General features: G+C 39.7%; 1 protein-coding gene across 1 annotated transcript; it reads left to right on the top strand.

The window, feature by feature from the left end:
• The first annotated feature begins 1,728 nt into the window (after window positions 1–1,728).
• On the top strand, window positions 1,729–27,299 carry sphk2.L (sphingosine kinase 2 L homeolog). Its single transcript, XM_018226264.2, has 6 exons — window positions 1,729–2,239; window positions 11,995–12,823; window positions 20,654–20,803; window positions 20,902–20,996; window positions 23,303–23,418; window positions 25,917–27,299. Exons 2-6 carry the CDS (start codon window positions 12,415–12,417, stop codon window positions 26,926–26,928), a joined length of 1,782 nt encoding a protein of 593 aa, XP_018081753.1. The 5' UTR covers window positions 1,729–2,239; window positions 11,995–12,414; the 3' UTR covers window positions 26,929–27,299.
• The last annotated feature ends 639 nt before the right edge of the window (window positions 27,300–27,938 follow it).

Raw genomic sequence — 27,938 nt, forward strand, 5'->3', positions numbered from 1 at the left:
CAGTGGCCAGAAAACAAGTTCCATTATGCAGGGGGATTATCTGTGCACTGGTAATCTGATTATCTACCGCCAAGAAGTACCAAGCACAGAGGATGGAGTAGAGGAGGATATTCTGGAAAAACTGCACTGAGCCAGAGTAGTTGCAAAGTGGCGCACTTCTCCTTTATCTTATTCCCAGGCATTTATGGTTTGGGCTTGCGCATGTGCTATTTAGCTATGGTACCTGTTATCCAGAACGCAAGGGACCAGGGTTTTCCAGATAATGGGTCTTTCTGTAATTTTAATCTTTGTACATTGTCTACTAAAAATAATGTAAACATGAATTAAAGATAACAGGCTTGTTTTGTCTCCAGTAAGGATTAATTATATCTTAGTTTGGATATAAGTACAAGGTAATGTTTTATTATTACAGACAAAAAGGAAATAATTTTTTTAAAATTTTAATTATTTGCTTATAATGGTGTCTATGGAAGACGGTTGTCCTGTAATGTGGTGCTTTCCGGATAAATAATTAATTAGGTACTTAAGGCATGTGACAATAATATAGCAGAGATTTACTGTTAAATTTAGTCACTTTTTTTCTATAGGGGGCCTTAATTGCTTTTGAGACCCCAAATCCACTATTTTCCACTGTAAATGGAAGCTATTCTTTTGCACCACAAATAACAGAAATCTGTATTTTGTTTGATACACTAATGGCAAGTTCTGCAGTTTTTCTCACATCTGTATTATTTTGGGGCAGATTGAGTTGAATTTTTGAATAAAAAAAAATTCTAATTTCAAGCTATTTTTTGTTTACTTTGATTATGGAATAGTCCAAATTCTATTCAAATTTGAAAAAAATCGAAAAAACAAATATCGAAATTCGACTTTGACCATTCGCCATCTAAAACCTGCCAAATTGCTGTTTTAGCCTATGGGGGACCTCCTAGAACCTATTTGGAGTCAATTGGTGGACTTTGAAAAATGTGTTTTTTTTTGGTGGGGAAACTTTGAATCAAATTCGATTGAATGCGCTATTCCTTCGATTCGTACGATTCAAATTTGGCTGAATACGGAACTATGCGATTGAAAAATGACCTATTCGACCAAAAAAAATTTGACTTAATTTCGGTTTTGAATTCGAATTTCAAAGTTTTTTCAATTCGAAATTCGACACTTGATAAATACGCCCCTATGTGTATGTAACTTGTATACTGTGCTGGTGCCATAAGTACAGAGAAATTAGAGTTCCCAAGGACCTGGTATGGGTATTAAAGGATAAATAAACCTTTAAAAATTAAAGGTCACCTTTACATTACACTTATATATTCTTTTTTTTTTTTTTTTTTTTTTAAAGCTTCATAGCTATTAGTTATTAATCTGTTTTAATTACTAATCAGCCTTATATTGTGACATTTCTATTTTATGTGTACTGTATATTGTGAGTGGGTCCCTAAGCTCAGTAAGTGACAGCAGCACAGAGCATGTGCAGTGAATCAGCAGAAAAGAAGATGGGGAGCTACTGGGGCATCTTTGGAGACACAGATCTTTACTACTAAAGGGCTGTGGTTTCATTGGACTGGTACAGAAGCCCAAAACATAATGTACAACTTTTCTAGCTACTTCTTTAGTTCTCCTTTGACAGAAGTATTTTTAGGTGCCACAGCGCTACCTGCTGGTCAGAACAGACTAACATCTGAACAGTTCTCTGTTAAATAACTGTAACAACAATAATAATATAAGATATGAGCTGCTTACTGGCCTACGCCACTAGTCCGGAGACTCTGTCTGCACCAGGCAACCGCTGCAAAACAAACGCCCCTCCGTGCAGTTTTTGGAAGACGCCGATTGGGCAAATGGCAGCCGGTGCTTTCACGCGATTGGCCGCCAAGGCTGCTTCTCATGATCGCCTCGTGAACTAGAGCATTCTATTCTTGCTCTAACAAATTGCAGTTTCTTATCACTTCCTGTTAGGCAGCGCTGAGTCAAAGCTGTGGGAGTAAAGTAGAGTCGGTGCAACGGTTTAGCTGCCCATCATCTCATCTCCACCTCTTCACTAGTTGGTACGCGCCGGTGTCTCCTAATATCACACGCGTTTGTCTTATGTTGCTTCCGCTCAGGGGGTGCATTGTACCGTAATTATCCTATCCAGCGCATTCAGTAACATAAGGCAGAAGTACACAGAGCCGAGGAAAGCCGAGGGTCCTCCTTAGGTGTCGTTACTTGGGCACCATCCCAGCACTCTCCTTTGTGCAAGGTCAGTATGATGCACACACACACACATATATAGATATAGATATAGATTATATCTGATACAGCGAAGTATTCTGCATTCATGTGCTAGACACATTCTAGCTTCCCATCCCCTAACTAGAGTGTAAGCTCTGTGGATCAAGGAGTGTTCTCTCCTAGCACAAGGTGGTAAACAATTGTTATTTACAGTGTGAGTGTGGTAATAATACATTGTGCTGAATAAGTAGACTTCATGAGAATGATCCTGCATTCATGGGACAGTGGAAATTAAGAATTTTTGGGGTTTGTTTAGCTAGTTGGTTATTCCATGTTCATTCTGAAGAAGTACGTCATTATTTGTTGATTCTTCCTGTATATAACCTGTATATAGTATACAATTGTGAGTTTTTGGCTATATAGCAATCATGCCAATCAGAGCCCATTTAGTTTTGTTTTTATGAAAGGAGCAAGTATCTGGGTTTTTTTTGCACACAATAATGCTGTCCTGGCTGGGCAGTATTTGTTCCTTAGAGAAACCCCCAAGTAAACGAGCCCTTTAAATTGTCCGTTTTGTTTATTATAGTGACCAGGCAAATTCAATGGCAACTTTAGAAAGCAAATTGGGTGTTACAGGAAACCTTATCATGTCTGGGGTGTCCTGCAAGTAATCCCCTCCAGAAAAAAATCTATAGTTACTCTTAGAAGGGGTTTATATGTGGATATACACTCTATTCCTATATAATGCATTGATGAGTTTGTTCAGTGATTGGGGACAGTTGCTTTGGACTGAACCAAGAGGGTTGAGTATTGCAGAAGCCCCTAAAGTTCCTTATTTAAAGTGGTGGTTCACCTTCAACCAGTTGTTTTTCACCAGAAATAACTTTTTCCAATGACTTTCTATTTTCTATGTGTGACCGTTTTTCAAATATTGCCATGTAAAGTGTCATTTTTCAACTTCTGAAGCAGCTCTAGAAGGGGGGTCACTGACCCTGTAAACTGTTAAACTGCTAAATGGATACATTTATTGATACTCTTCTTTTCTTTGTTCCCGCTGAGCAGAGTCTCTGGGTTTCATGTTAGAATTGATACAATAGTTACCAATACTGATAGTCTGTACCTGAATTACTGAGCTGCCAGACTCAAACACCAGAGACACGAATACTCAAAATACAGCAAAAAATATATAATGGGAAGTATAATTGAAAAAGTCTTTATTTCTGGGGAACAACCAAATTGAAAAAAGTGTTACTTTAGTATGTTATAGAATGGCAAATGCTAAGCAATTTTTCAATTGGTCTTCATTATTTATTGTTAATAGTTTTTGAATTATTTGCCTTCTTCTGACTCTTTCCAGCTTTCAAATGGGGGTCACTGACCCCATCTAAAAAATAAATGCTCTCTAAGGCTACAAATGTATTGTTATTGTTCATTTTCTATTACTCATCTTTCTATTCAGACCCTCACCTATTCATATTCCAGTCTCGTATTCAAATCGATGCATGGTTGCTAGGGTAATTTGGACCCTATGAACCAAATTGCTGAAATTGCAAACCAGAGAGCTGCTGATTAAAAAAATGAAATAACTCAAAAACCACAAATAAAAAATGAAAACCAATTACAAATCACTCTCTACGTCATACTAAAAGTCAATTTAAAGGTGAACAACCTCTTTAAGTGTTATTGTCCTCCCATATGTCTGTAGTGTTTCTTTTTTTCTACCCATAAAAGAGACCAAAGTGAAAATGTACTGTCCTGCAAAGTTATTTAGCTGGACTAATAGAGCCTCATGTTGCTCAATGCAGTGGATGACTACGCTTTTCTTTTAATCCCCATTTGGTGATCAGTACAGAACATTTTTTTTATCCAGTAAGGAAAAACTGTGAGTGCGAAAACTTGCAGTGAAGCAGAACAATAAGTCTGTGTGTTTTGGCCACAATGTGAGTCAACTCATGGTCATGTGTCTGTGACCCATTTACAATTGTGCACAAGGATTTAGTCACATACATAAGTATATCCAGCATGTGCAGCCACTGATTCATAGCATAGTCTTTGGGGAACTGTCTGTACATCTAAGAGAAACACCATCACTTTTAAATATTTGGCTCTGATAAGGTTCCCCCAAGGGGGTTTCATATACATTCCAGCAAAGTGTCACTTAGAACTGTCAGGGGGTTATTTACTAAACTCCGAATGCAAAAATCAAGATTTTTTTTTTTTTATAAAATCGGACTTTTAAAAAAAATCATGAATTTTACGGAATTTATTAATCCCTGAGAGGGTGGAAAAAGTCAGAATCTGAAAATTAGGGATGCAGCGAATCCACTATTTTGGATTCGACCGAACCCCCGAATACTTCACAAAAGATTCAGCCGAATACCGAACTGAATCCGAACCCTAATTTGCATATTGGTGGGAATGGGAAAACATTTTTTACTTCCTTATTTTGTGATAAAAAGTCAAGCGATATCCCTGCAAATTAGGATTCGGATTCGGTTTGACTGAGCAGAAGGATTCGGCCGAATCCTGCTGAAAAAGGCCGAATCCTGGATTCGGTGCATCCCTACTGAAAATCCAGCATCTCAAACTAGGGATGGGCGAATTAGACCAGTTTAGTTTTGCTGGCGAAATGTCGCTGACGCCCATTAAAGTCATTTTTTTTTTGACGCATACAGCCATACAAGTCTATGGGCGTCATTTTTGCGGCGAAACATGGTGAAAAAATTCGCCCATCCCTATCTCAGACCTGATGAGGTTGCATATAAGTCAATGGGAGAAGACCCGATGATTTTTTGATGTGCGCTCGGTTTTTGGCAATACCCCGTCGTTTTTGGGCAAAATTCTGAGTTTTCGGGTGAATAAAATTTTCTGGAAAGTGTATTAATAAATAAGCCCAAAAAACCCGTGCGGATTTGGTCGGAGTTTTTTCAGAAAAATATTGAGATAAATTCTCAACAACCCCCTCAGTGTTGTTCATATTCTAGATTGCAGACTCGAGTCAAATGGCTCTATTGCCTAATCATCCAGGACACACTGTTATTATGATTATTAATTGTTTATTTAGCGCAGCACTTTACAGAGATCACACAAATATTTATCATGCACATGATAAATATGATCATCATTTGAGGCTCCAGATTTTTTTTTTTTTTGCCTGCCTCTGGATCAACTAGCAGTTAGGCAGGTTATATACACAGACATAAATGGTTGAACTTGATGGACGTGTGTCTTTTTTCAACCTAACTTACTATGTTACAGCAGTCCCTGCCCCAGTGACACTTGAGCAAAAGTTAGCAGCTACAGGTATGGTATCTGTAATCCAGAAAGCTCCAAATTACGGGAAGTCAATCTACCATTAATCAAATAATTCAGATTTTTAAAATTGGTTTCCTTTTTCTCTGTACTAAAGAAACCATACAGATATGGGATCCGTAATCCGGATACTCATTATCCAGAAAGCTCCAAATTATAGAAAAAGGCCATCTCCCATAGACTGCATTTTAACCAAATATTCCAATTTTAAAAATGATTTCCCTTTTCTCTGTAATAATAAAACGGTACCTTGTACTTTATCACAACTAAGATATAATTAGTCCTTATTGGAAGCAAAAATCAGCTTATTGGGTTTATTTAACGTTTACACAATTAGTAGTAGACTTAAGTTATGTGGATCCAAATTAAGGAAAGATCCGCTATCCGGAAAACCCCAGGTCCTGAGCATTCTGGATAACAGGTCCTATACCTGTACCTTGTACTTGATCCCAACTAAGATATAATTCATCATTATTGGGAACAAAAAAATCCTATTGGGTTTAATTAATGTTTACATTATTTTTTAGTAGACTTAAGGTAGAGATGATCCAAATTACAGCAAGATCCCTTATCCGGAAAACCCCAGGTCATGCGCATTCTGCCTAACCAGTCTCTCTCTCTCTCTCTCTCTCTCTCTCTCTCTCTCTCTCTCTCTCTCTCTCTCTCTCTCTCTCTCTCTGCTGCCCCAAAATGGGAAGGAAATTTAAATATTTATTTTTAACCTTTACAATTTTCCTTCTTATTCCCAGGATAGCAGGAATGTTTCCGACCACGCAATGACTATAAATACTGTTTTACTTTGCAAGTGTTTGCTCTCAGAAGTTTTTAGAAATTTCTTGATGGGGTTGTTTGTTCCAGGGTTTTGATAATTTAGGTACTTTTCTTTCATGGGCAAGAAAGGGATGGAACTGAAAATGTCATTTAGATCCCATGGGCCAGTGCACAGCTGCGACTCTTTTGTGACTAAATACATTGATTCTGTGGACACTAATGTCACTCGACCCAACCACAGCCAATCCCCTGCTGTGAAATTAGAGTACAGGTATGGGATCCGTTATCCAGAAAGCTCCATATTACGGAAAGGCTGTCTCCCATAGACTTAATTTTATCCAAATAATCCAATTTTTTTAAAATGATTTCCATTTTCTCAGTAATAATAAAACAGTAACTTGTACTTGATCCAAACTAAGATATAATTAATCCTTATTGGAAGCAAAACCAGCCTATTGGGTTGATTTAGGGGTTATTTATCAAAGGTTGAGTTGTGTTTTCCTGAAAACTTTGAATTTTTTTGAGGATAGTTTTCAGTCAAAAACTCACATTTCCGGGTTAAAAAAAAATTGAATTTTTCGGGTTTTCGTAAAAAAAATAAATAAAAACTTTCAGTTTTTTAGATTTATTATATCCTGAAGCTGGAAATAGCTTGAATCGGAAAACACACCAGCTAAAACCTGTCGAGGTCATGTAGAAGTCAATGGCAGAGGTCCCGTGAACCATTTGAAGTTGTTAATAACCTTCATGATGTTTTGGGTTTTTTTGATGGGTTTCACTTGAAAACTCGATTTAATTTGAGAAATTAGAGTTTTTAACCGTGGACAAGTTGATTAATTTGAGTTTTTGGGTTTTAAACCACGATTTCACTGATTCAAATTTTTTCCATTCAAGTTGTTTTCTTAAATTGGAAAACATTCGAGTTGACGGTTCATTCGAGGTATTAAAAAACTTCACATAGCTCTAAAATTTGACCTCATGTAAACCCCTTAATGTTTACATGATTCTCTAGTAGACCTAAATTATGAAAATCCAATTTATGGATCAACCTGTTATCCAGAAAACCCCAGGTCCCAAGCATTCTGTATAACAGGTCCCATACCTGTGTATGATAATACACCAAGTCCAAAAAAAGCATGACAAATGTTTCCAAAAATTTTGGAGATCAAAACAACTTTTACTTCTCTGTGTAACAAGCTTCAAAGAAGAGCTGCCACAGAACTGGTCATTCCTGTTTTTCAGCCTTAAAGGAACAGATCAGTGTAAAAATAAAAACTAGGTAAATAGGCTGTGCAAAATTAAAAAAAATTCTAATATAGTTAGCCAAAAATGTAATATACAAAGGCTGGAGTGACTGGATGTCTAATATAACAGAACAGAACACTACTTCCTGCTTTTGAGCTCTCTAACTCGTGTTAGTCAGCGACTTGAAGGGGGGCCACATGGGGCATAACTGTTCAGTGAGTTTGCAATGGATCCTCAGCATTCAGATTCAAACGCAACAGTTATGACCCATGTGACTCCCCCCTCAAGTCTCTGATTGATACTGTCTGGTAACCAATCAGTGGAAACCAAGCTTTACATTTTTGGCTAACTAACTATATTAGAAACATTTTTTAATTTGTACAGCCTATCTATAAACCTAGTTTTTATATTTACACTGAACAATTCCTTTAAAATGAGTTACATACTTTATACAGTGAAATAAAATGAACAAATATATCAATGGCAATACAATCAGTGTGTGATATGGTATTGGGGTGCAATGTGCCGTGGTCCTTTACGGCTATGTATAGGGCATCTGTGCCAATTTCAATGTCCAGAATTTCTATTCATTATAGGGGAAATCAAAGGTCAAGTTTTAGAGGTTGAATTAGTGAATTCGGGGTGACCAACCCAAAAACTTGAATTAATCTTCAGATGTTTCAAGGCATCTCTGCTATTGACTTCTACACGACCTTGACAGGTTTTAGATGGAGTATCTAAAGCTATTTCCTGCTTTGGTGTATGATAAATCTCGAAAAATTTGAATTTTTACAAAAACCCCCTCAAAAAATCCAGGGTTTTTTCAACCTGAAATTCGAGTTTTTGACTATAAACTACCCTTGAAGAACTTCAATTTTTCTGGTAAAACACAACAAATGCCTAAAAAACATAAATCTAAAAAAAAATGCTCTTTAAGGCTACAAATATATTATTATTGTTAATTGGCTCGTGTGACCTAACATGTATGGTTTGTTTGTTGCACATGAATCATACGATCCCAGGGGGTTATTCTATTAATGATTACCTAATGGCACATACTACTAAAAAAGTATATTATTATGAAAATGGTTTATTTACATAAAGCAGGGTTTTACATATGAGCTGTTTTAAACACTAAATCTTTATATCATTGTTTGAGGGGTATAGTTTTCCTTTAATACTTTATTCATGATGGAATTTGGCAGCTGAAGGGCAGTTGGTTGGACCTACCTACTAGATTGGTTCCTTTACCGCAGAGGCTACAAATGACCCTTTTTGGTGTGGACCCCATTATCTCATAGCAGGGTTACATAGATTAAGAAGAACTAGTTTTAACAGTCACCCAAGGTTTTCCAGAGAAGCAAACAATTTTTTACCCAAAATGACACCCTACTTGGTCATAAATAGCTAGAACAGCAAATAAGCTTTCAAGCCAAATCTCACCCTAACTGGGTAAACAGACTGGGCCTTCCCATTCATGGTTGTGTTCCCCAACTTGGGAAAGGGGCAAAGTACATATTGGCAAGGTCTTAAAGGAAAACTATACACCCAAAATGAATACTCAAGCAACAGTTTATATCATATTAAGTGGCATATTAAAGAATCTTACCAAACTGGAATATATATTTAGTAAATATTGCCCTTTTACATCTCTTGCCTCGAACCCCCATTTTGTGATGCCTGTGTGCTGCCTCAGAGATCACCTGACCAGAAATACAACAACACTAATTGTAACAGGAAGAAGTGTTGAAGCAAAAGACACAACTCTGTCTGTTAATTGGCTCATGTGACCTAACAAGTATAGTTTGATTGGTATGTTTGTGTGCACAGTGAATCGTGCGATTCCAGAGGGCGGCCCTTATTTTTTAAAATGGCAATTTTCTATTTATGATTACCCAATAGCAAATACTACTAGAAAAGTATATTATTATGACAATTATTTGTTTACATGAAGCAGGGTTTTACATATGAGCTGTTTTATAGAGACTACATTGTTTGGGTGGGGTATAGTTTTCCTTTAAGGCTGATCAGATCCACAGTGACGGTCCATTTGGACAACAAGTGTTATTGGAAAAGGGCCATAACGCTAATGGAATGAGACTGTAGCTGGAAGACTTTGATCCTAGCTAATGGTCTCTACTGTCACATTATAAAGCAAATGTGTTGTTTGGCGTGCGGCTATGGAGTGGATGTTGCTGAAATAGACTTTCTGTAATTAATAGAAGAGCAGTGCAATAAAATACTGAAGGTTGAATTATATTGCTGTAGTGCTAACCTGTACCAGTGATCATCTTACAGATCCCATTTTCTCCGCACTGCATATCTGTAGAAATATTCTTTTGCCGAAAATTGTGTTTGATTATGCAACTTTCTTTCTAATTATTTTGCTTTGGTTTTGTGGCTCTTGGCCTTGAGTTGATATTGCGCCAAATATGTTGTAGGCAGCGAATCCCTCTTTTCTTCTGGTTGGAGTTCGGTGCAAATCTGGCTAATTGGATTATACGGCAGGCCTACAGAGACCCATCAGTTAAGGTTCAGCTTTAAGTTAACTTTTAGTATGTTATAGAATGGCCTTCATTTTTGCCTTCTTCCAGCATTCAAATGGAAGTCACTGACCTCATGTAACAAAGAATGCTCTGTAAGTCTACACATTCATTGTTGTTGCTACTTTTAATTACTCCTCATTCTATAAAGTTAGAGTTGCCAGAGGACCTTCAGTTGTACCATCATTTAAAGGGGTAGTTTTGCTTTAAGGTAACTTTTAGTATGCTATACTGACGGATAGCCAGTTCTAAGCAACTTTTCAATTTGTCGTCATTATTTATTTTTTATGTTTTTTTCATTATTTGCCTTTTTCTTCTGACTCTTTCCAGCTTTCAAATGGAGGTCACTGACTCCATCTAAAACAAATGTTCTGTAAGGCTACAATTGTATTGTTATTGCTACTTTTTATTTCTTATCTTTCTATCCAGGCCCTCTACTATTCATATTCCAGTCTCTTGTTCAAATCAAAGCAAGCAACCAGATTGTGGAAATTGCAAACTGAAGAGCTGCTGAACAAAAAGCTAAATAAGTCAAAAAACACAAATAAAAAATGAAAACCAATTGCTACTGGTCCCACTATATCTAATCTAAAGCTGAACAACCCCTTTAATGTAATTTTCAAACCTGCCCAAGAGATATATATAGCTGAATTTTGGCAGATATCCGTGTAGCCGGCTGTCGGGCCTCATATTCAGTCCTGTAGGCTGTCTGCTCGGTCTGTTGGGGCCAGTTGGGCAGCTTTTATTAGCCCATGTATAACTTTAAGGTGGCCATATAGACACACCAATAATATTGTACAAAATACATTTTCGTACGATTTGCAGTGTGTGTATGGTGGGAGACAACCAATATCGGCAGAAGACTTGGATATTGGTCAGCTCATCGATCGGGCTGGAAAATTTAGATTTTTGAAGGCACATGAACATCAGCCATTGTTGCTGAATCATCAGATACAGGTAGAATTCTATTCTATTGTTTCTACCTGTATATCTGACTGTTCCGCTCTACACGCGTGTATTGAAACAAACGCTCTTTCCTGGAAATATTTTTTCCAAGAAAAATTCGCAATTGTTATGTCTATGGCCTCCTTTACTCTAGCTCAGTTACTTATTGGTGTGAATGACAAAAGAGGAGACCGCACTGCTTCTAAAAGAGGAGTAGGAGAAACTCTGAATAGAAAGCTTAGCAATAAGTTTTGAACTAGTCTTCAAATGTCTTTCTGGTTGCTATGAACTGCTTACCAAAGCAACTAGGTAGCATTTTTTTTTAAAAGGCACACTGCCTTGGAATATATAGGTTAGCTGCATAAAGCTAATTCTACATAGGAAGAATAGAATGCCAATGTATAAGTGTACAAAGGGACACTCCCTGAGACTTGTTCCTGACTCCCCTATTTCCCTTAGACTATGGGCATTTTGGCCACAGCCTCTGCAAGGAATGAACTGCAAGTAATGTCACATCAGCTTTGCTATGTTGTTTTTTTAGTTTGGAAGCATCAGGGATACTTTAACTACTGAGAGGTTATTGGCATTACAGCACATGCAGGAACTCCTCTGATTGTCTTAACAGACTGAGGAAGGATCTTTTTCCTCTCCAGGCTCAAATCAGAGGCTGATTCAGATGGGTTTTATTTTTCTTCCCTCTGCATCAATCAGACACTAAGTAGTCATTTGAGAACCAGGGTGACTTTGGGTGTCTTTGTTTCACTCCCAGCCACTGTTACTATGTTACATTCTATCCACAAGCTCTAGTCATTTAACCAGAATCTCTAGTTTCCCTTTGCATTGCTGCTCCACTGTGGCAAATCCCAAGACATCCATTCCCTGCAAGGAAAAGGTCGTTTCTGATGGATAAAGAGCTAATTGTTTTTCTAAATCTGCTTTGTTCTTTTTTTTTTCTTCCCTTTTTTAGTTCCAAGCTGTAAATCCATAAGGCTGCACATCCCACAGAAGATCTGCCTTGGAACAACGTGTGAAGCTGGGATATTTATATGTTCCAAAGGGGAAGATAAATTAAATTTGTTGGCTTACTCTTAAAGACTGGAAACAGCGGGGCCTGTCATTATTCTCACAGAGGAGTTTTTGGAGGCTGTATGTAATTATATCTCTTCATCAAAGGCATGTGCCAAATTTGGCAGGATAAGGCCCTAATTTGCATTGGATCGTTATTAAACTTTAAAGCATTGAGTTTGCAATGTGCTTAAACAAGGCTCTGTTTTAGAGAGTGACATTGAGCACCTTTCCTATATGCATTACACGGGCACATGTGATGCCCACTTTATTCACTGGATTTCAATAGCAATAATAGCCAGACTTATACCTCCAACCCAGAATGGAAAACAGACAGTCATCCGAAACCCTTCTCCACGGAGAATTCGGAGTCTACCCGTCCAAAGGTATTCGATATGCACTTAGCCTGACCCACACAGGCCTCCATATCCAGAGACTGGTCCCAAAGCCGGAGGATGACCAACGCCTCGTGTTGCCGCTCAGCGACATGGTGGGCTGTCACACTCTGCGCAGTCATAGCTCCGGGGATGCGTTTGCCTATTTTTCCATTTATTACTATCCGCTCAAGAAGAAAAAGGTCACCATGGGATCCAGCCGCATCCGACAGAGATTGGTCCGGACATTCCGCGTGGACGAAGAATCAGAATATAACAAAAACCTTGTTGTTGCTGAGAAGTGGGCAACTGCGATAAAGTGCCTGATTCAGGAAATTCCTATAGGCAGTGAAACAGGTAAGCAAGATATTCAGCATTATTATTATTTATACAACATATTTATAAAGAGGCAGCCACTGGGCCCCAACCTGTTAAGCTAGCAGGGTACTGCCCTCAGGGGGCCCCAGTTATTAAAGGAACGGTAACACCAAAAAAAGAAACTGTTTAAAGCAATGAAAATATCATGTACTGTTAAAACTGATGTGTTTGCTTCAGAAACACTACTATAGTTCATGTAAACAATCTGCTGTGTAGCAATGGCAGACATTGAAAAATAGGCTATATGGCACAGGTTAAATAGCGGATAACAGATAACACCATTATGTTCTACAGAGCTTATCTGTTATCTGCTGTGTAACCTGAGCCTTTTCTCCTTTGAATGGCTGCACCCATTGCTACACAGCAGCTTATTTATATAAACAATAGTAGTGTTTCTGAAGCAAACACAGCAGTTTTACCAGTGCAGGGCAATTCTGAATTATATTTTTATTACTTTAAAAAACTTAATTTTTAATGCTTCCTTTGACCCATCAATCACCTGGGCACCTGGGTGCAGGACCCTGTCAACAAGTAGAATGAGGCCCCTGTGAAATAAATTAGCTCAGTGGCTCACACATGCATGCACCCAATCATGTGCCATTATGATGCAATAGCACCCATGCCAAACCTTACCCGATCCTTCACAAGCTCTGCCCACAAGTCACACTTTCACATCTCACGGGGGCTCCTGACTGCAGTACCTTCTGTACCACATTGATGGTGGCCCTGGAGTCAACATATTCCATATTGCAGAATGTTGTATGTTTCAAACATACTTATACTGATTAATGTAGGGGGTAAAGCGGGCCTTGGCCATTAGAGCTTACATTCTTATAGGAGAATGGGGTCCAAACTTGACCCTCTGACCCCTGTGCATCCTCATGTGTTCAGCAGGATTAAACCTCTTGTGACATAATCACAAAGTGCAACTGTATTCCGTGCACAGTACATCTTTATTGTCCCCTGTAGCCGTAATGCTCAATCTGTAGTCATTCAGCTGTTACTGAACTACAGTAACCTCAGTGCCCAATCGCACACTTAGGGGTATAATGGGAAATATAATTCATCAAATAATTCTGTAGCAGGATACTTCCAAGTGCCCCATCTGAACTTTCCTGCAGTGCCACTGTTTGTCCCCCCCCCCCATATCACAGCTGCCTCACTGCGAACCCCACATTTGCAGGACAACATGCAATTCTGATAGATGAACACGTATCCTGGAACTGTAACACTTACAGCGCCTGTAGTAAGTACAGGGTTAATGTGATCTGTGCTGTTTGTAAACACTTTGAAGCAAAGCTAGTACTTGCCTCTGGGGCTTTCTTATGCAATCCGTTGGAGCTGCCTCCAGCAAATACAGCAGCTAAATGTCGAAAATATTGACTGTTTGTTTACTGCCATCTACTCTTGCATCAACCTAACCCCGTGACTGTACCTGAAGCCGCTGTGTCAGGCCAGGTGCAGGCACACGGAGCATATTTGGTGTTGAAATGAATGCATTCCGATGCCAAAATGCCTGGGGTGGCAGTAGCCGTAGGGGTGCTCATCTCCTATGTCAAGTTCTGGTCTCTAAGGATGCACTAAATCCAGGATTCGGCCTTTATCAGCAGGATTTGGATCCCGCCAAATCCTCTTGCATGGCCAAAACAAATCCGAATCCTAATTTGCATATGCAAACTTTTTCCCTTCTCTTCTCTAATTAGGATATGGGTTCTGTATTCAGCCAAATTTTTATAAAGGATTCAGGGATTTGGCCGAATCCCAAATAGTGGATTCAGTGCATCCCTACTGGTTACAGACTTTTTTGACTGCCACTCTTTCTCCGTGAATAAGCCTAAAGCAAATTCTGAGTAGAATACGGCCAGTGTGAATGAATACTGAATTTGTTGCTCTGTGAAGTCCTTCTCAGTGTCTGCTTGCTGTATTCTGTTACATGATCAAAAGCCTAAAAAGGGACATTTTCTATTCAAATGGAACCTAAAACCCTCTTTTTTTTTTTTTTCCAATTTTTCCTTTAAACTGAGAGTAATATGTAGCATGAAAGGACAATACTACTTCTTCATTTCTGTCTTCACACATTTTTACTGTCTTGTAGTGATGTTTGGGTTGACAAAATATGACCCACACCCCACCCTAGCGCAAACCCTCCCAACTCCTTGAGCCCATGAATAAGGGCCCTGAGTGGGTGCGAAACACGTAGGGTGGATGGAGATGCAAATAAATATTTTTATTTATACAAAGTTAAAAAAATGTGTATAACTAATTTTCTCTAGTCCTGTGGATCCATTTAAGTGCCGACCCTGCTTCTGCTTTACCTCCCAACCCGGCACGGCAGCTCTATTTACAGACCTGCGCCTGACCCAGGGCCACTCCTGCCATGAGGCAAGGTGAGAATCTTGCCTTAGGCGGCACGGAGCGGCTAGTTACCAGGGGCGGCAAAAAGCAGCCTCTGGTAACTTTAAAAGACACATTTCCGTTTTTTTAAAACGGAAATTCTGCTCTTCTAATGCAGCCAGCGCAATATCGCTCACTGCACTAGCGATGTGGCCCTTCCTCGACTCGCTCTGACGCTAAAAGTTAGAAGCATGGAGCGGGAGGGGGGGCAGCATCAGGGCTGCTGTCTCAGTCAACCCACCATGTCAAACAATGGGACGGGGTGGGGCAGGCACATGCCATTGACCCAACAATCATGTGGAAATCCAGTGTCCATGGCAGGTGACATTCATTCATCACTGCCCAAATTTTTGTGCCAAAATCCACCCCATGCAGGCATATGTCAAAGCCTTACTACAGGCTACTACATACACGGGTTGCAACTCAATAGTAGTATTAACCTCGCCAGCAGAGCAAACACCTAATTTGACATTGGTCAAAGAAATATAAGGATCCAAATTGTAAATCTAAAGTGCAGCACAACTTCAATTTTACATTTTCCAGTGGACCGTGTCAAAGTGGCAATAAATTCCAGGAACATATAAAATCCAGGAAAGAAAGAATGCAGTTTGCCTATGTGGTACTAAGGGGGAAAAACTCACTCACTTGAAGGATACAAAGGAAGTTGAGTCTTTGCTGAGACTGCTGTAATACTGGGGCTCATTTATAAACTTGCAGGTTTAACAGTGAAAACAAACCTTTGGTTGCCATGTGTTACTACCCAGGTGCAAATTTACCCAGTGTTTATAAAATGAACCCCAGTAGCTGCTCTGTTCCACCTTGACTCAATTAAAGCATCACTAAGATTCATCCAAAGGCACTTGCTTGTGCCTTTTAGGGTCAGGGCACAAAATCTTCTAAAACCACTAAAATCAGAGTGTTGATAAATGGGCCTCCCAATGTTTTATCAGAAACGATTCTTAGTGCAGGTATGGGGCCTGTTATCGAGAATGCTTGGGACCTGGGGCTTTCCAGATAAGGGGTCTTACCATAATTTGATTCTCTGCTCCCTAAGTCTACTAAAATATTAATTAAACTCAATAGGATTGTTTTGCCTCCTATAAGGATTAATTATATCTTAGTTGGGATCAAGTACAAGGTATAAGATCCATTATCCGGAAAGCTCTGAATTACGGAAAGGTCGTCTCCCATAGACTCCATTGTATCTAAATAATCAAAAAATTTTAAAAATTATTACTTTTTTCGTTGTAATAATGAAACAGTACCTTGTACTTGATCCCAACTAAGATATAATGAATGCTTATTGGAAGCAAAACCAGCCTATTGGGTTTATTTAATGTTTACATGATTTTATAATAGACTTAAGGTATGAAGATCCAAATTACAGAAAGATCCGTTATCCGCAAAACCCCAGGTCCCAAGCATTCTGGATAACCTGTCCCATACCTGTACTCATTTATTATTATTATAGAGAAAATGGAAATCATTTTTAAATATGTGTATTATTTAATTGTAATGGGCTCTATGAGAGATGGTCATCCCATAATTTTTGGATAATGGATTTCCGGATAAAGAATTACATAGCTATATTATCTATGGCAGGGTATTTTCTGGCATTGTGGGCAACAAAATGCTGAGAATCTAGAGATCAACACGACTTTGGAACATCGCCGTCACTGACTGTTTTATTCATGGGTTGTGTTTTTATTGGCAGTCACATAGGAGTTGGGTGATTAGCTGCATTTCTGGAGGGAAGGAAGTTCCTTCTCATTTCAATCATAAACCTGGCCAAAGTGCGTTGTTATTCACATAGCAAAGGTCGCTGTGTATTTGGGAGTAGCTGGGAAAGCTGCAGCTAATAATCACTGGATGAAATATAGTTGGGATAGTTGTGATTTTCAGTAATATGGTATTGGCTACCAGTGCGGCTTATGCTTTGTTATATTTTTGGCATCTTCTTTTTATGGGAGCCGTAAGCAACCTTGGCACAGCATGGTGGGTGGGGGCTGGCAAACTCTGGGGTATGTCTTATACTTGTCTGGAATCATTCACAGCACATTGTATTGACCTTTATTCTAATGTACTGCTGCCTGTTATGAAGGGCATAACTAGGCACCTGAGGGTGGCAGATCAATATTAGATAGACCTCCTTTTTGCTATGGCCCAAACACCTGTTGCCTAAAAGACAGTTATAGATAAAAAAGCGAAAAAGGACCGCACATGCTCACCGCTCTCCCCTCAGGTCAGGTGCTCAGTCAGACAGTGTCCCCACTGTAAACACGACAAAGACTCGAAAGGCAGACGGCACTTCTGAAAATGGGGTTTATTGGAGTTCCTGCTGGAAGAACCTAACGCGTCCCGGGAGTTATCCCTTAGTCATAGGTACCTATGACTAAGGGATAACTCCCGAAACGCGTTAGGTTCTTCCAGCAGGAACTCCAATAAACCCCATTTTCAGAAGTGCCGTCTGCCTTTCGAGTCTTTGTCCTAAAAGACAGTTAGTTTCTTTGTTTCTATTCCATTTCCCACTCGTATCCTTCAGGCCATTTATGTGGGATTATCTTTACCCTTCAACTTGCATTTCTTCCCTTCCGTGGGTCCCTCTCAGTATACCTTCTGCACCCATAGTCAGGGTGCTCCGTTTAGCAATAAATGCTTTTTTTCTGCATGCTTATAAATTAAGCTGGCACCACAGGAGGTTTTTATATCCATTCGTGTGAGGGCCAAATCGGTGTGTTGATGCACTATTGCTTAATATTTCCCCATAGGCCGACAGAATAATTCAGTCAATGGTCCCCTGACCAACAATAGGATCAGCTCAATTTGACCTCACGTGTGGTGGCTAAATTAAAAGGCACCAGGTCTGAACTGGGATTCAAAATAGGTCCTGGCATTTTAGGTACACAGAAGTCCAAACATCCGCACAGTAAATAGTGACTATCTATGGCAAGGGTCCCCAACCTTTTTTACCTGTGAGCCACATTCAAATGTGAAAATATTTGGGGAGCAACACAAGCATGAAAAAGTCGCTTGGGGTGCTAAATAAGTGCTGTGATTGGCTTTTTGGTAGCCCTATGTGGACTGGCAGCCTACATGAGGCGCTACTTGGCCCTATACTTAGTTTTTATGCAATTTGAGGACACTGAGAGCAACATCCAAGGGGTTGGAGACCATCATGTTGCTCACGGGCTACTGGTTGGGGATCACTGGTCTATGGCATCTTACAGCAGCCCTTCTGGCATTTGCCGAAACCCAAAGATTGCCAGTCTGGGCCTGCCTGTCACTCGAAAAATGCTTCCCTCCTGGTGCGGGTGGCCTAGTGCAGGCAGGGGGCATTCCTTTAATTTACATTTAATTATGTTTTCCTCCAACCCGAGTAAAGGCTCTATTAGCCTGCACCTGTAGCGGGAAAAAAAATTGTCTGGATAGGTGCCCTTTAAGCAAAGCTAGTGACCCTACCAATCAAGGGCATCTTGAAATGTATGGCAACATCATTCACAGGCATGGGTGTCCGCAGAAGGGGGCAAGAGGGGACAGTTGCACCACCCTGACTTCTTCAGCTGTTCCAAGAAATTGCTTGTAAATTTAATTCACACCCCAAGACAGACCTACTTAGGTTATATACAGTAGAACCCCCATTTTACATTTTCAGGGGACCAGGAAAAAATTATGTAAATTCTGGGAAAATGTAAAATCAGGGAAATGCGTTAAAGAAACTTTCTTCAAGTACTGAAAGGATATAAGCACAGGAGTCCGTTTTACTTTGAGATACACTATTTACTGTGTTAATAACAAGGGTTAAACATTTGCAATGTTAATATTACACTATGGGGGGCATATGCAAGACTCTGTCAGTCACATAAACAACCTGAAGCAATAAGTGATTGGTGCAGGACTGTATAAGGGGCGGACTCATTGGAATTGACTATTTACAGGCAGAACCAAGGCAAAATATACATCTGGTTAGTATTTTAAACCTCTTTATTTCACAAATTATAACATTCATAGAGGAAAAAGAGAGTTTTTTTTGGGTACATCAGGACAAAATTTTGTAAAATCCAGGAAAACATTACTTAAAATCTGGGAAATGCACCCAATGAAATGCATTATAAATTGGTGGGACTACAAATAAAAAAAATGTAAAATGCGGGGAAACTTAAAATTTGAGTACTTAAATTGAGGTTTCACTCTTCAGCATTGTCATGAATAGGTTCATCTTCAGTGGGATGCTACCCTATATGATTTTAACTTGCTTGCCCCCCCACTGGAAAATTTTCTATGAACACTCCATGTTCACAGGTGATGCTTTTGTCCTAGAATTGAATGAACTGTTGCCTGTGATGAAGGTGTGCTTGTGAACATGGGTGAAACCCTGTTGAACTAAAACTAAATGTCCTTGTTATTCTAGCCTGACCTTAAAGGAGAAGGACAGGCTTGGTGCACTTGGGGGTGCCAAATGTTAGACACCCCTAAGTGATTGTATTGACTTACCTGATACCCCCGGACCGGTGCTCCTATCAGCAGAAAACTGCACCGGCCCAGGGTTATACCAGTGAGCACCACGGAGAGATCCTCTTCCGTCTTCCTCAATCTTCGAGCAGTAGAATAAAAAGCTGAACTTTAACTAAAAAGTTGGCTATTTTGTTCAACTGCACATGCGTTTGCCCTGGGATATTCGAAGAAAGAAGAAGACAGAAGTGGATCGCCCTGTGGTGCTCACTGGTATAACCCCGATGCACCGGCCCAGGGTTTTAGGTAAGTACATACAGTACAATCACAATTGGCACCCCCAAGTGTACAATGCCTTTCACGTTACAGACTGTTCTTGTTTCCAGAGATCAGATATTTGTGAGAGCCGTTACATAAAAGAGAAGGACTGATTAGTGCAAACAATAAGCTTCTGAATGTGTTTGGTGCCTTCACCCTACCAACAAGGATTGGGGACTGTTCTCTTTGGTTTATTGTTAAGTGCACAAAAGGCCCATGCAAAAAGACTGCTCATTTGAATGAGGTTTAACAGCTCCCTTTGCTTATCCACATATTTCTGTATGTAATGTATTTCTGCATTTTTGCCCTTTGATTCCACCAGTGCCTACAGTTATGTGAGGGAGGGTGAGATGTTTGCCTGGGTGGGTGAAAGGATTTGTCTTACACAGCTGAGAAAACTATTAGTGTATTAAATCAAATGGCAATACTTAATGACTGATAAGTCCCTGTGGGTAGGCAAAACTTGAACAAGGAAAAATGGTTCCCACTGCAAATATTTTTTTCCCCCCTTTTTAATTTTTATTACGCTCCTCAATATAAATTTGATGTTTTTGATAAAAGTTATTTACCATTCAGTTTAAATTAAGGGCATGTTCTCAGTGTATTAAAATACCACTATTTTATTTTTGTTCAACCCATTGTTCACAGAATTTGTTCCTGAGCTTCTGCCCAGAGCCCGCAGATTAATGCTTTTGCTAAATCCGTGTGGAGGAAGAGGGAATTCCCTCCAGCAGTGTCAGACCCACATACTGCCCATGCTGACGGAGGCAGAAATCAGCTATAATCTCGTACAGACAGGTAGGTGCAAGCACCCATCTCTTGGGAACTGGGAAGGGTAAAATGTGCAGTGTCTAATGCAGATCATCATACAGTATATCTCTTCTCTATTGTTTTAGAGAGACAGAACCACGCTCGAGAGCTAGTGCAAGGGATCAATTTGGAGGAATGGGATGGTATAGTTGTCATCTCCGGGGACGGACTGCTCTATGAGGTAACTTCCATTAGCACTCATCTGATGGCACTTCCATTAGTCTGGACACTTCATTTGACATTGCAGGAGCTGTTTATGAGCTGGAGAGGGAGGAAATAATCTTGTTCACATTTCTCATCATGGCTTTTTCTCTTTTTCCATAAAACAACTTTCCAATATGCATTCATGACATATTTTTCAGTGGTTTTAAAGTTATTTGTAAATTCTATTGAAAGCAGTTTATATCTGTCCTTTGCTATTCTGCGCACCACCAGTTCTGGCTACCAATGAAACAAGGTTGGCAGTAGTTGGCTTTCCTTCAACCAAAACTCTATTTCCCTGAACATGTAATAAATATATATTGGAAAATGTTATTTCAATTTACCTTTAATATGCAGATGGTTATATTAGGCTGATGGCATAGGCTGTCTGCAATGGAAGTGAATGGCATCTGACTTTATTAGAAAAGAGAGCTCCATCTGAACCACTGAAGCAGATATACAGTTTGTTCTAGTAAAGGGTAACTATACATTATATTTAAATGCAAATAAAATGTTTTAGCCTCCCCTGAACCACCTGCTCTTGCAGCCTTTTCCATTGGTTCTACACTGAGTACATGGAATCCCTTCTCTCAGTGTCCCCCCAACCAGTGACTTGCAAGCAGCATGTTGCTCACCAACTACTTGTATGTTGCTCCCAGAAGCCTCAAAGCAAGTGCTTATTTTTGAATTCCAGGCTTGGAGGCAAGTTGTGGTTGCATAAAAACTGTGTATTGCCAAACAGAGCCTCCTGTAGGCTGACAATCCACATAGGGGCTACCAAATAGCCAATCACAGCCCTTATTTAGCACCCACATGATCTTTTTTTTTTTTTATGCTTGTGTTGCTCCCCAACTTCTTTCATTTGAATGTGAGTCCTGGGTAAAAAAAAAAAGGCTGGGGACCCCTCCCTTATCTGGAAACTCCTTATCAAGGAAACTCCAAGTTACAGGAAGGCCCTCTTCTATGAAGTCCATTATCTGTAACCTGCAGCCTACTGCTTTTGTTTTTAGAAGGTTATAATGAGTTGTAGATCAACAAGAGCTGGAAGGCAACTCATACATTTTATAGCCCATAGTCTCCCCCATTATAATAAACAGCGGTCTTTCCTGCCGGTCTGTTGTATTGCTAATAATGGGCTCAATACTTGGACAATGTTGGACAGAACTGGATTATAAATATTCAAGTAATATTGTTGGGTAGCCATGAAAAGAAATGTACACCCCCCCCCCCAAATGTCTTTATTAATCCCATGACCGCTCTGTCACTCTGTTTAACTGCTGATTTGTGAATGTCGCTGTTATAAGAAAGTTAAAAAATATTAGCAAAAGTTGACAATGAAACATCTGTTCTGGCCTTTTTAATTGTTGGAAGCCAAGGCATGCAAAATATTCCTAATTCTTTAAAATCAATGACTTCTCTGTGCTGAGGTCAAGAGTGTTCCCATGCTTCATGCAAATGAAAACATTTTATCCTACAAGTTCTACAATTGCTCCTCTCGGATGTGGTTGACATAAGGCTAAGCAACGCAGAATCATTTGGATCATGTCGGGGGAAGGAAAAGCCTCTTTAGCTCCATTACGGGCGTTTGAGAAGTCAATTCCCCTTTAACAAGAGTCTACTGTTAAAAGGAACCATGCCTCTGAAGTCTGTCACTCTTTTTGATGCTTTCCTTGTTCTGCCCAGTGTTGGTGAATGAGCCTGAGTCATTCATAAGAAGGAAGGGATTCCCCTAGGCTTCGGTAGAGGGGTAGCTTTGGATGTGTTTGAGACCTATCCTGGCTGTCCCAAGCCATTATTCAATAAAATGCTACATCTCACTTCCAGTTCATGGTACAGGTATGGGTTCCATTATCCAAAAACCTGTTATGCAGAAAGCTATGAATGCTGTCTCCTATAGACTCCATTTTATCCAAATAAACCAAGTTTTTATGAAAGATTTCTTTTTTCTTTGTAATAATAAAACAGTACCTTGTACTTTATCTAAACTAAGATATAATTATTCCTTATTGGGAGCAAACCAAGCCAATTGGGTTTATCTAATGTTTACATGATTTTCTAGCCGGTATGAAGATCCAAATTATGGAAAGATCTGTTATCCGGAAAACCCCAGGTCCCGAGCATTCTGTATAACAGGTCCCATACCTGTATAGGTTTTCGTAGTTCTTGAAGTAACAATATGCAGACTGCTATTTTTTTTTTTTCTCTTATCACAGTTTTCAACTATTTGGGGGCAGTGTACAAAGTCTCAAGGGTTCTACATTATGATCGCTCTGAATCTTTATTTAGGTTATTAACGGTTTGATGGAACGCCCCGACTGGGAAGATGCCATAAAAATGCCGTTGGGAATTCTCCCCTGTGGCTCAGGAAATGCTTTGGCGGGAGCCATCAACTACAATGCAGGGTATGGGCATGTTTCTTGTAAATGTTAAAGTCATGTAGATGGATGTAATCTGAAAAGATTTGCAATTGCCCTTCACTTCCTATGTTCTATGGTTTTGGAGAGGTTTTGCGTTCACTGTCCTCCTCTTCCAATGCTGGAACCAAAACAAAAAAGCTGATCGTGAGGCTGGATTTTTGTTCTTATTAATAATAATTTATAATACAGTTATTACATCTGATAACTGGAAACCCATTTTTGAATAAGTTTCAAAATACGGCAATACCGTTTCCTATCGTTTTCTACTGAAACAATTCTTCATTTGTCACCAATTTATGCTTTCTCGGAAATGTTAATACAGTAATTTGTTTTGTCTAAGCTAGAATAAAGGAATGGTAAAATGATCCTGTTAAGAGATGGTTCACCTTTAAGGGTCAAGGCACACAGGCAGATTTGGGGAGATTAGTCGTCACAAATCTCCTCTTCTTCTGGGCGACTAAACTCCCCGAATTGCCTTCCCGCCGGCTAAAATGTAAATCACCGGCGGGATGGCACTTGGAGCGATACGTTTTCCGAAGTCGTCTGAAATTTTCTAGTGAGGCTACTTCGTGAGACTTCAGAAAACGAATCGCTCTGAGTGCCACCCCGCCCGCGATTTACATTTTAGCTGGCGAGAAGGCAGTTTAGGGAGATTAGTCGCCCTAAAGAAAAGATTTGTCGCGGGGCAACTAATCTCCCCGAATCTGCCTGTGTGCCCTAACCCTTAGTGTAGCTAATTCAAAGCAACTTTTCAATTAGCCTTTATTTGTTATAGTTTTTTTTTATTATTTGCCTTCTGACACTTTCCATCTTTTAAATGGGGGTCACTGTTTGCAATTTCAGCAATCTGGTTACTAGGGTCCAAATTACCCTAGCAACCATTCATTAATTTGAATAAGAGCCTGGGATATGAATAGGAGAGGCCTGAATAAAAAGATGAGTAATCAAAAGTAAAAAGAACAATAACAATAAAAATCTAAAGAACTCAAAAACCACAAATAATAAAAAATGAAAACCAGTTGCAAATTGTCTCAGAATATCACTCTCTACATCATACTAAAAGTTAATTTAAAGTTTAACAACCCCCTTTTGATATCACTGTGTTCTAACTGGCAAGCCCAACCCAGTTTAATATTGGTTCAGTGCAAATTAAAAGGTGCTCACACCTTGAGGAAATGCTAGGAGAATGCATAAATCAAAGGCATTAGGGTGGTGGCACCTGCTCAGATTCGGGGGAGATTAGTCATCCAGCGACAAATGTCCTGTTCTTTGGGCGACTAATCTCCCCAAAATGCCTTCCCTCCAGCTAGAATGTGAATTGCCGGGGGGTGGCACTCGGATCAATTCGTTCCCGAAGATTCTTAACGAGGAAACTTCAGGCGACTTCAGAAAGCCGAAGAGATCCCACATTCTAGCCTGCGGGAAGGCATTTCGATGAGATTAGTCGCCCGAAGAAGAGGAAATTTGACGCTCGCTTACTAATCTCCCCCGATTCACTACGTGTCACCAGCCTTGGGGTTCTAGAAAACTGCATTCAAAGGGCATAAATGATGCCATAAAGTGAAAAGGGGAACTAAAACATGAAAGTTTTAAAAAGCAGGAACTGAGCAGTATGTGGGCAGTCGGCTGTTCATCTGTAGTCTGGTTTTTAACCCACATAACCTGACATTGTGGCAGAAAGTGGTTCTGCATTAATAGTAATGACAAGCAGCTGCTCTGTGCCTCAGTTTAAAATACCAAACTGAAGAACTTGCAGAACTTTTAAAAAAACAACAAATAAATTTAGATATTGACCAGCTGTTTTTTTCCCAAAGCAAATATTATGGGGAAGATTTATTACGGGTCAAATTGAAAATTAGAATTTTTTTAAAAAAAATTACGGTCAAAACTGTCAAATTCGTCTAGGGTATTATCCAAACTCGATTTTGAGTTTTTTTAAAAAAAATGTAATTAGATTTTCGAGCTTTATCATACTCTGGCCCTTTAAGAATTCGACTTCGCCACCTAAAACCTGCAAATTACTGTATAAGTCAATGGGAGAGGTCCAGGGATCAATTTGTTGATATTTGTAGCCTTCCTGACATTCAAGGTTTTTTTTTTTTTTTCATTTGAATCGAATTCGATTAGAGATTTCGGATCGGTAAAATCTAACCGAGTTTTAACAATTCGATTTTATTAATAAATTTCACCCAGTCAAATTTTGAATTCAATTGAATTTAAGCAAGTTTAAAAAAACTCTTTGCTAAATGTTTATGATATAGGTTTTATAAACCCCGTAGCAAATACAATGGGCAAGGAACTAGAGTATAGTAGTGGCAAAGACAGTCTGTTCTGTATGCTTCAGAGGAGCTCTGGGGCATTTTGCATGCAAGGAATGGAAGGGCGAAGCTTTTAATTATTGATTTTTTTAAAAATTGTATTTATGATATCATAGCTAATGTTTATATATATTTTTAATTTGTATTTGTTTTTTTTGCATGTAGGTTTGATCAGGCAATGGGGTCTGAGCTGCTGCTGAACTGCATCTTGCTGCTGTGCCGTGGTACTGTTATTCCTATGGACATGGTGTCTGTGACAACCTGCTCTGGAATCCGTTCTTTCTCATTCCTTAGTGTAGCCTGGGGTTTTATCTCTGACGTGGACATAGAGAGCGAGAAGTACCGTCACATGGGTTCAGCTCGTTTCACAGTCGGAACTATGGTAAGGGTAGCCTCACTGCGGACTTACAGAGGCCGCCTGTCCTATCTGCCAGTTTTGGATGCTCACCGCCCCATTTGCAGGAGCATCACTCTGTCTCCCAATGGGAGTTTAGCTCCGTTTCAGCGCTCCCAGTTGCACCGTACAATATCAGACATTGGACTGTGTGAGGAGCGGAATGTCATGTATAAGCGAAGTTCTGCTGCTCTCGACACCAATGAGTTGCCCAGTTTTGAGACTTCGCCATCTCCAAGTTCACCAACAGCCTTGCACTCCTCCAGCTTCAACTTTGACTCCCTCTCGGATGACCCTTCTGATCAGGATTCTGTGTATTCCAAAGACTTAAAGCCTCAAAGGCACCATCAGGTAAATGGACCCAAGGACGATCTCTTGCCTCCTTTGGGGCAACCGCTGCCCAAGAACTGGATAATCGTGGAAGACGATTTTGTCTTAGTGTTGGCCATTTATCAGAGCCATTTAGGGGCCGATTTGTTCACAGCTCCATTTTCCACTTTTGACGATGGTTTAATCCACCTTTTCTTTGTAAAAGCCGGTATCTCTCGTGCAGCCCTTGTGCGCCTCTTCCTGGCCATGGAAAAAGGTACACACTTTGAGACTGAATGTCCATACCTCACCCATATTCCCGTTCGAGCCTTCCGCTTGGAGCCGCTCACACGAAAGGGAATTATTACTGTGGATGGTGAGCGGGTAGAATACGGGCCTATCCAGGCTCAGCTACACAAAGGACTAAGTAACCTTATCACTGGATCTTGCAAAGTCCGTATGGCTCCATTCTAATAGTCTAGTCTATTTTGTGCAATATAATATTAACTGTAGCTTTCCTGAAGCTAATAATAGTTCTCATTATTAAGCATACTGCCTACAAGGGAAGTTTAATGACAAAAAAAAGTGTCATTGAAATGTAAGCATGTGCCTATCCTTTTTAGTGCCAGCCACTAACAGAAGCATGTACAGCATAGTTAGGTTCCCTAATTGTAGTTCCCTGCTTCTCTACCCTCTGGGACACAGAAAAGGGAGCCAATTAGGCATTGTGGTGGACCAGAGTGGCTACTAATATTCTCATATAATATAACTCATGCCTAGCTATAATGTCCAAACGAGCTTCCTATGCATTTGCTGATGATGCAAAATAAATGGCTTGAATGAGATAGAATTAACTTTATTTCTTAGAAAAAATATGTGCATTGGTATGTTTGTATTTCCAGGCTATAGGCCATATTTATTTATGCAAGAGAGAATCTCCATTCAGATGTTTCAGTTCTCTAGGGGCTCCAGCACATTATACCTTGCCTTTCTTTATGCACCTGCAAAGCTACTCCGACACACTGACTGCAAGAGGATTGCAAACTGGGTTGTATCGATCTTGCTGACAATGTAAGCAGCCATGACACTTCACTGAGCCATTATCTCTGGCTTTGTCAACATTTTATTTTAAATGTCTTAGGAAAATTTGGGAGAAGATGGACAATTTGAGAGTTTTTTTTTTTATTGCTGTTTGCATTCCATTAACTTGCAATATATATTTACATCGTTAAATAGTTAAATCAGGTTGAAAAAATACCAAAGTCCATCAAGTTCAGGCCCTCCAAATTAGGGATGCACTGACTCCAGGATTCGGTTCGGGATTCGGCCTTTTTTAGCAGGATTCGGATTCAGCCAAATCCTTCTGCCCACCGAACGGAATCCTAATCTGCATATGCATATTAAAGATGTTTTCCCCTTCCCACCCCTAATTTTTATATGCAAATTAGGGTTTGGTTCGATATTCGGCCAGATATTTCATGAAG

This window comes from Xenopus laevis, chromosome 7L (genome assembly GCF_017654675.1).
Source record: "Xenopus laevis strain J_2021 chromosome 7L, Xenopus_laevis_v10.1, whole genome shotgun sequence".
NCBI lineage: Eukaryota > Metazoa > Chordata > Amphibia > Anura > Pipidae > Xenopus > Xenopus laevis.

Bases quoted from the DNA above. Each gene is read 5' to 3' on its own strand.
- sphk2.L (XM_018226264.2), top strand. From the start codon at position 12,415: ATGGAAAACAGACAGTCATCCGAAACCCTTCTCCACGGAGAATTCGGA. The intron at 12,824-20,653 runs GTAAGCAAGATA...CATTGTTCACAG, and splicing joins TCCTATAGGCAGTGAAACAG to AATTTGTTCCTGAGCTTCTG. The intron at 20,997-23,302 runs GTAACTTCCATT...ATCTTTATTTAG, and splicing joins GGGACGGACTGCTCTATGAG to GTTATTAACGGTTTGATGGA.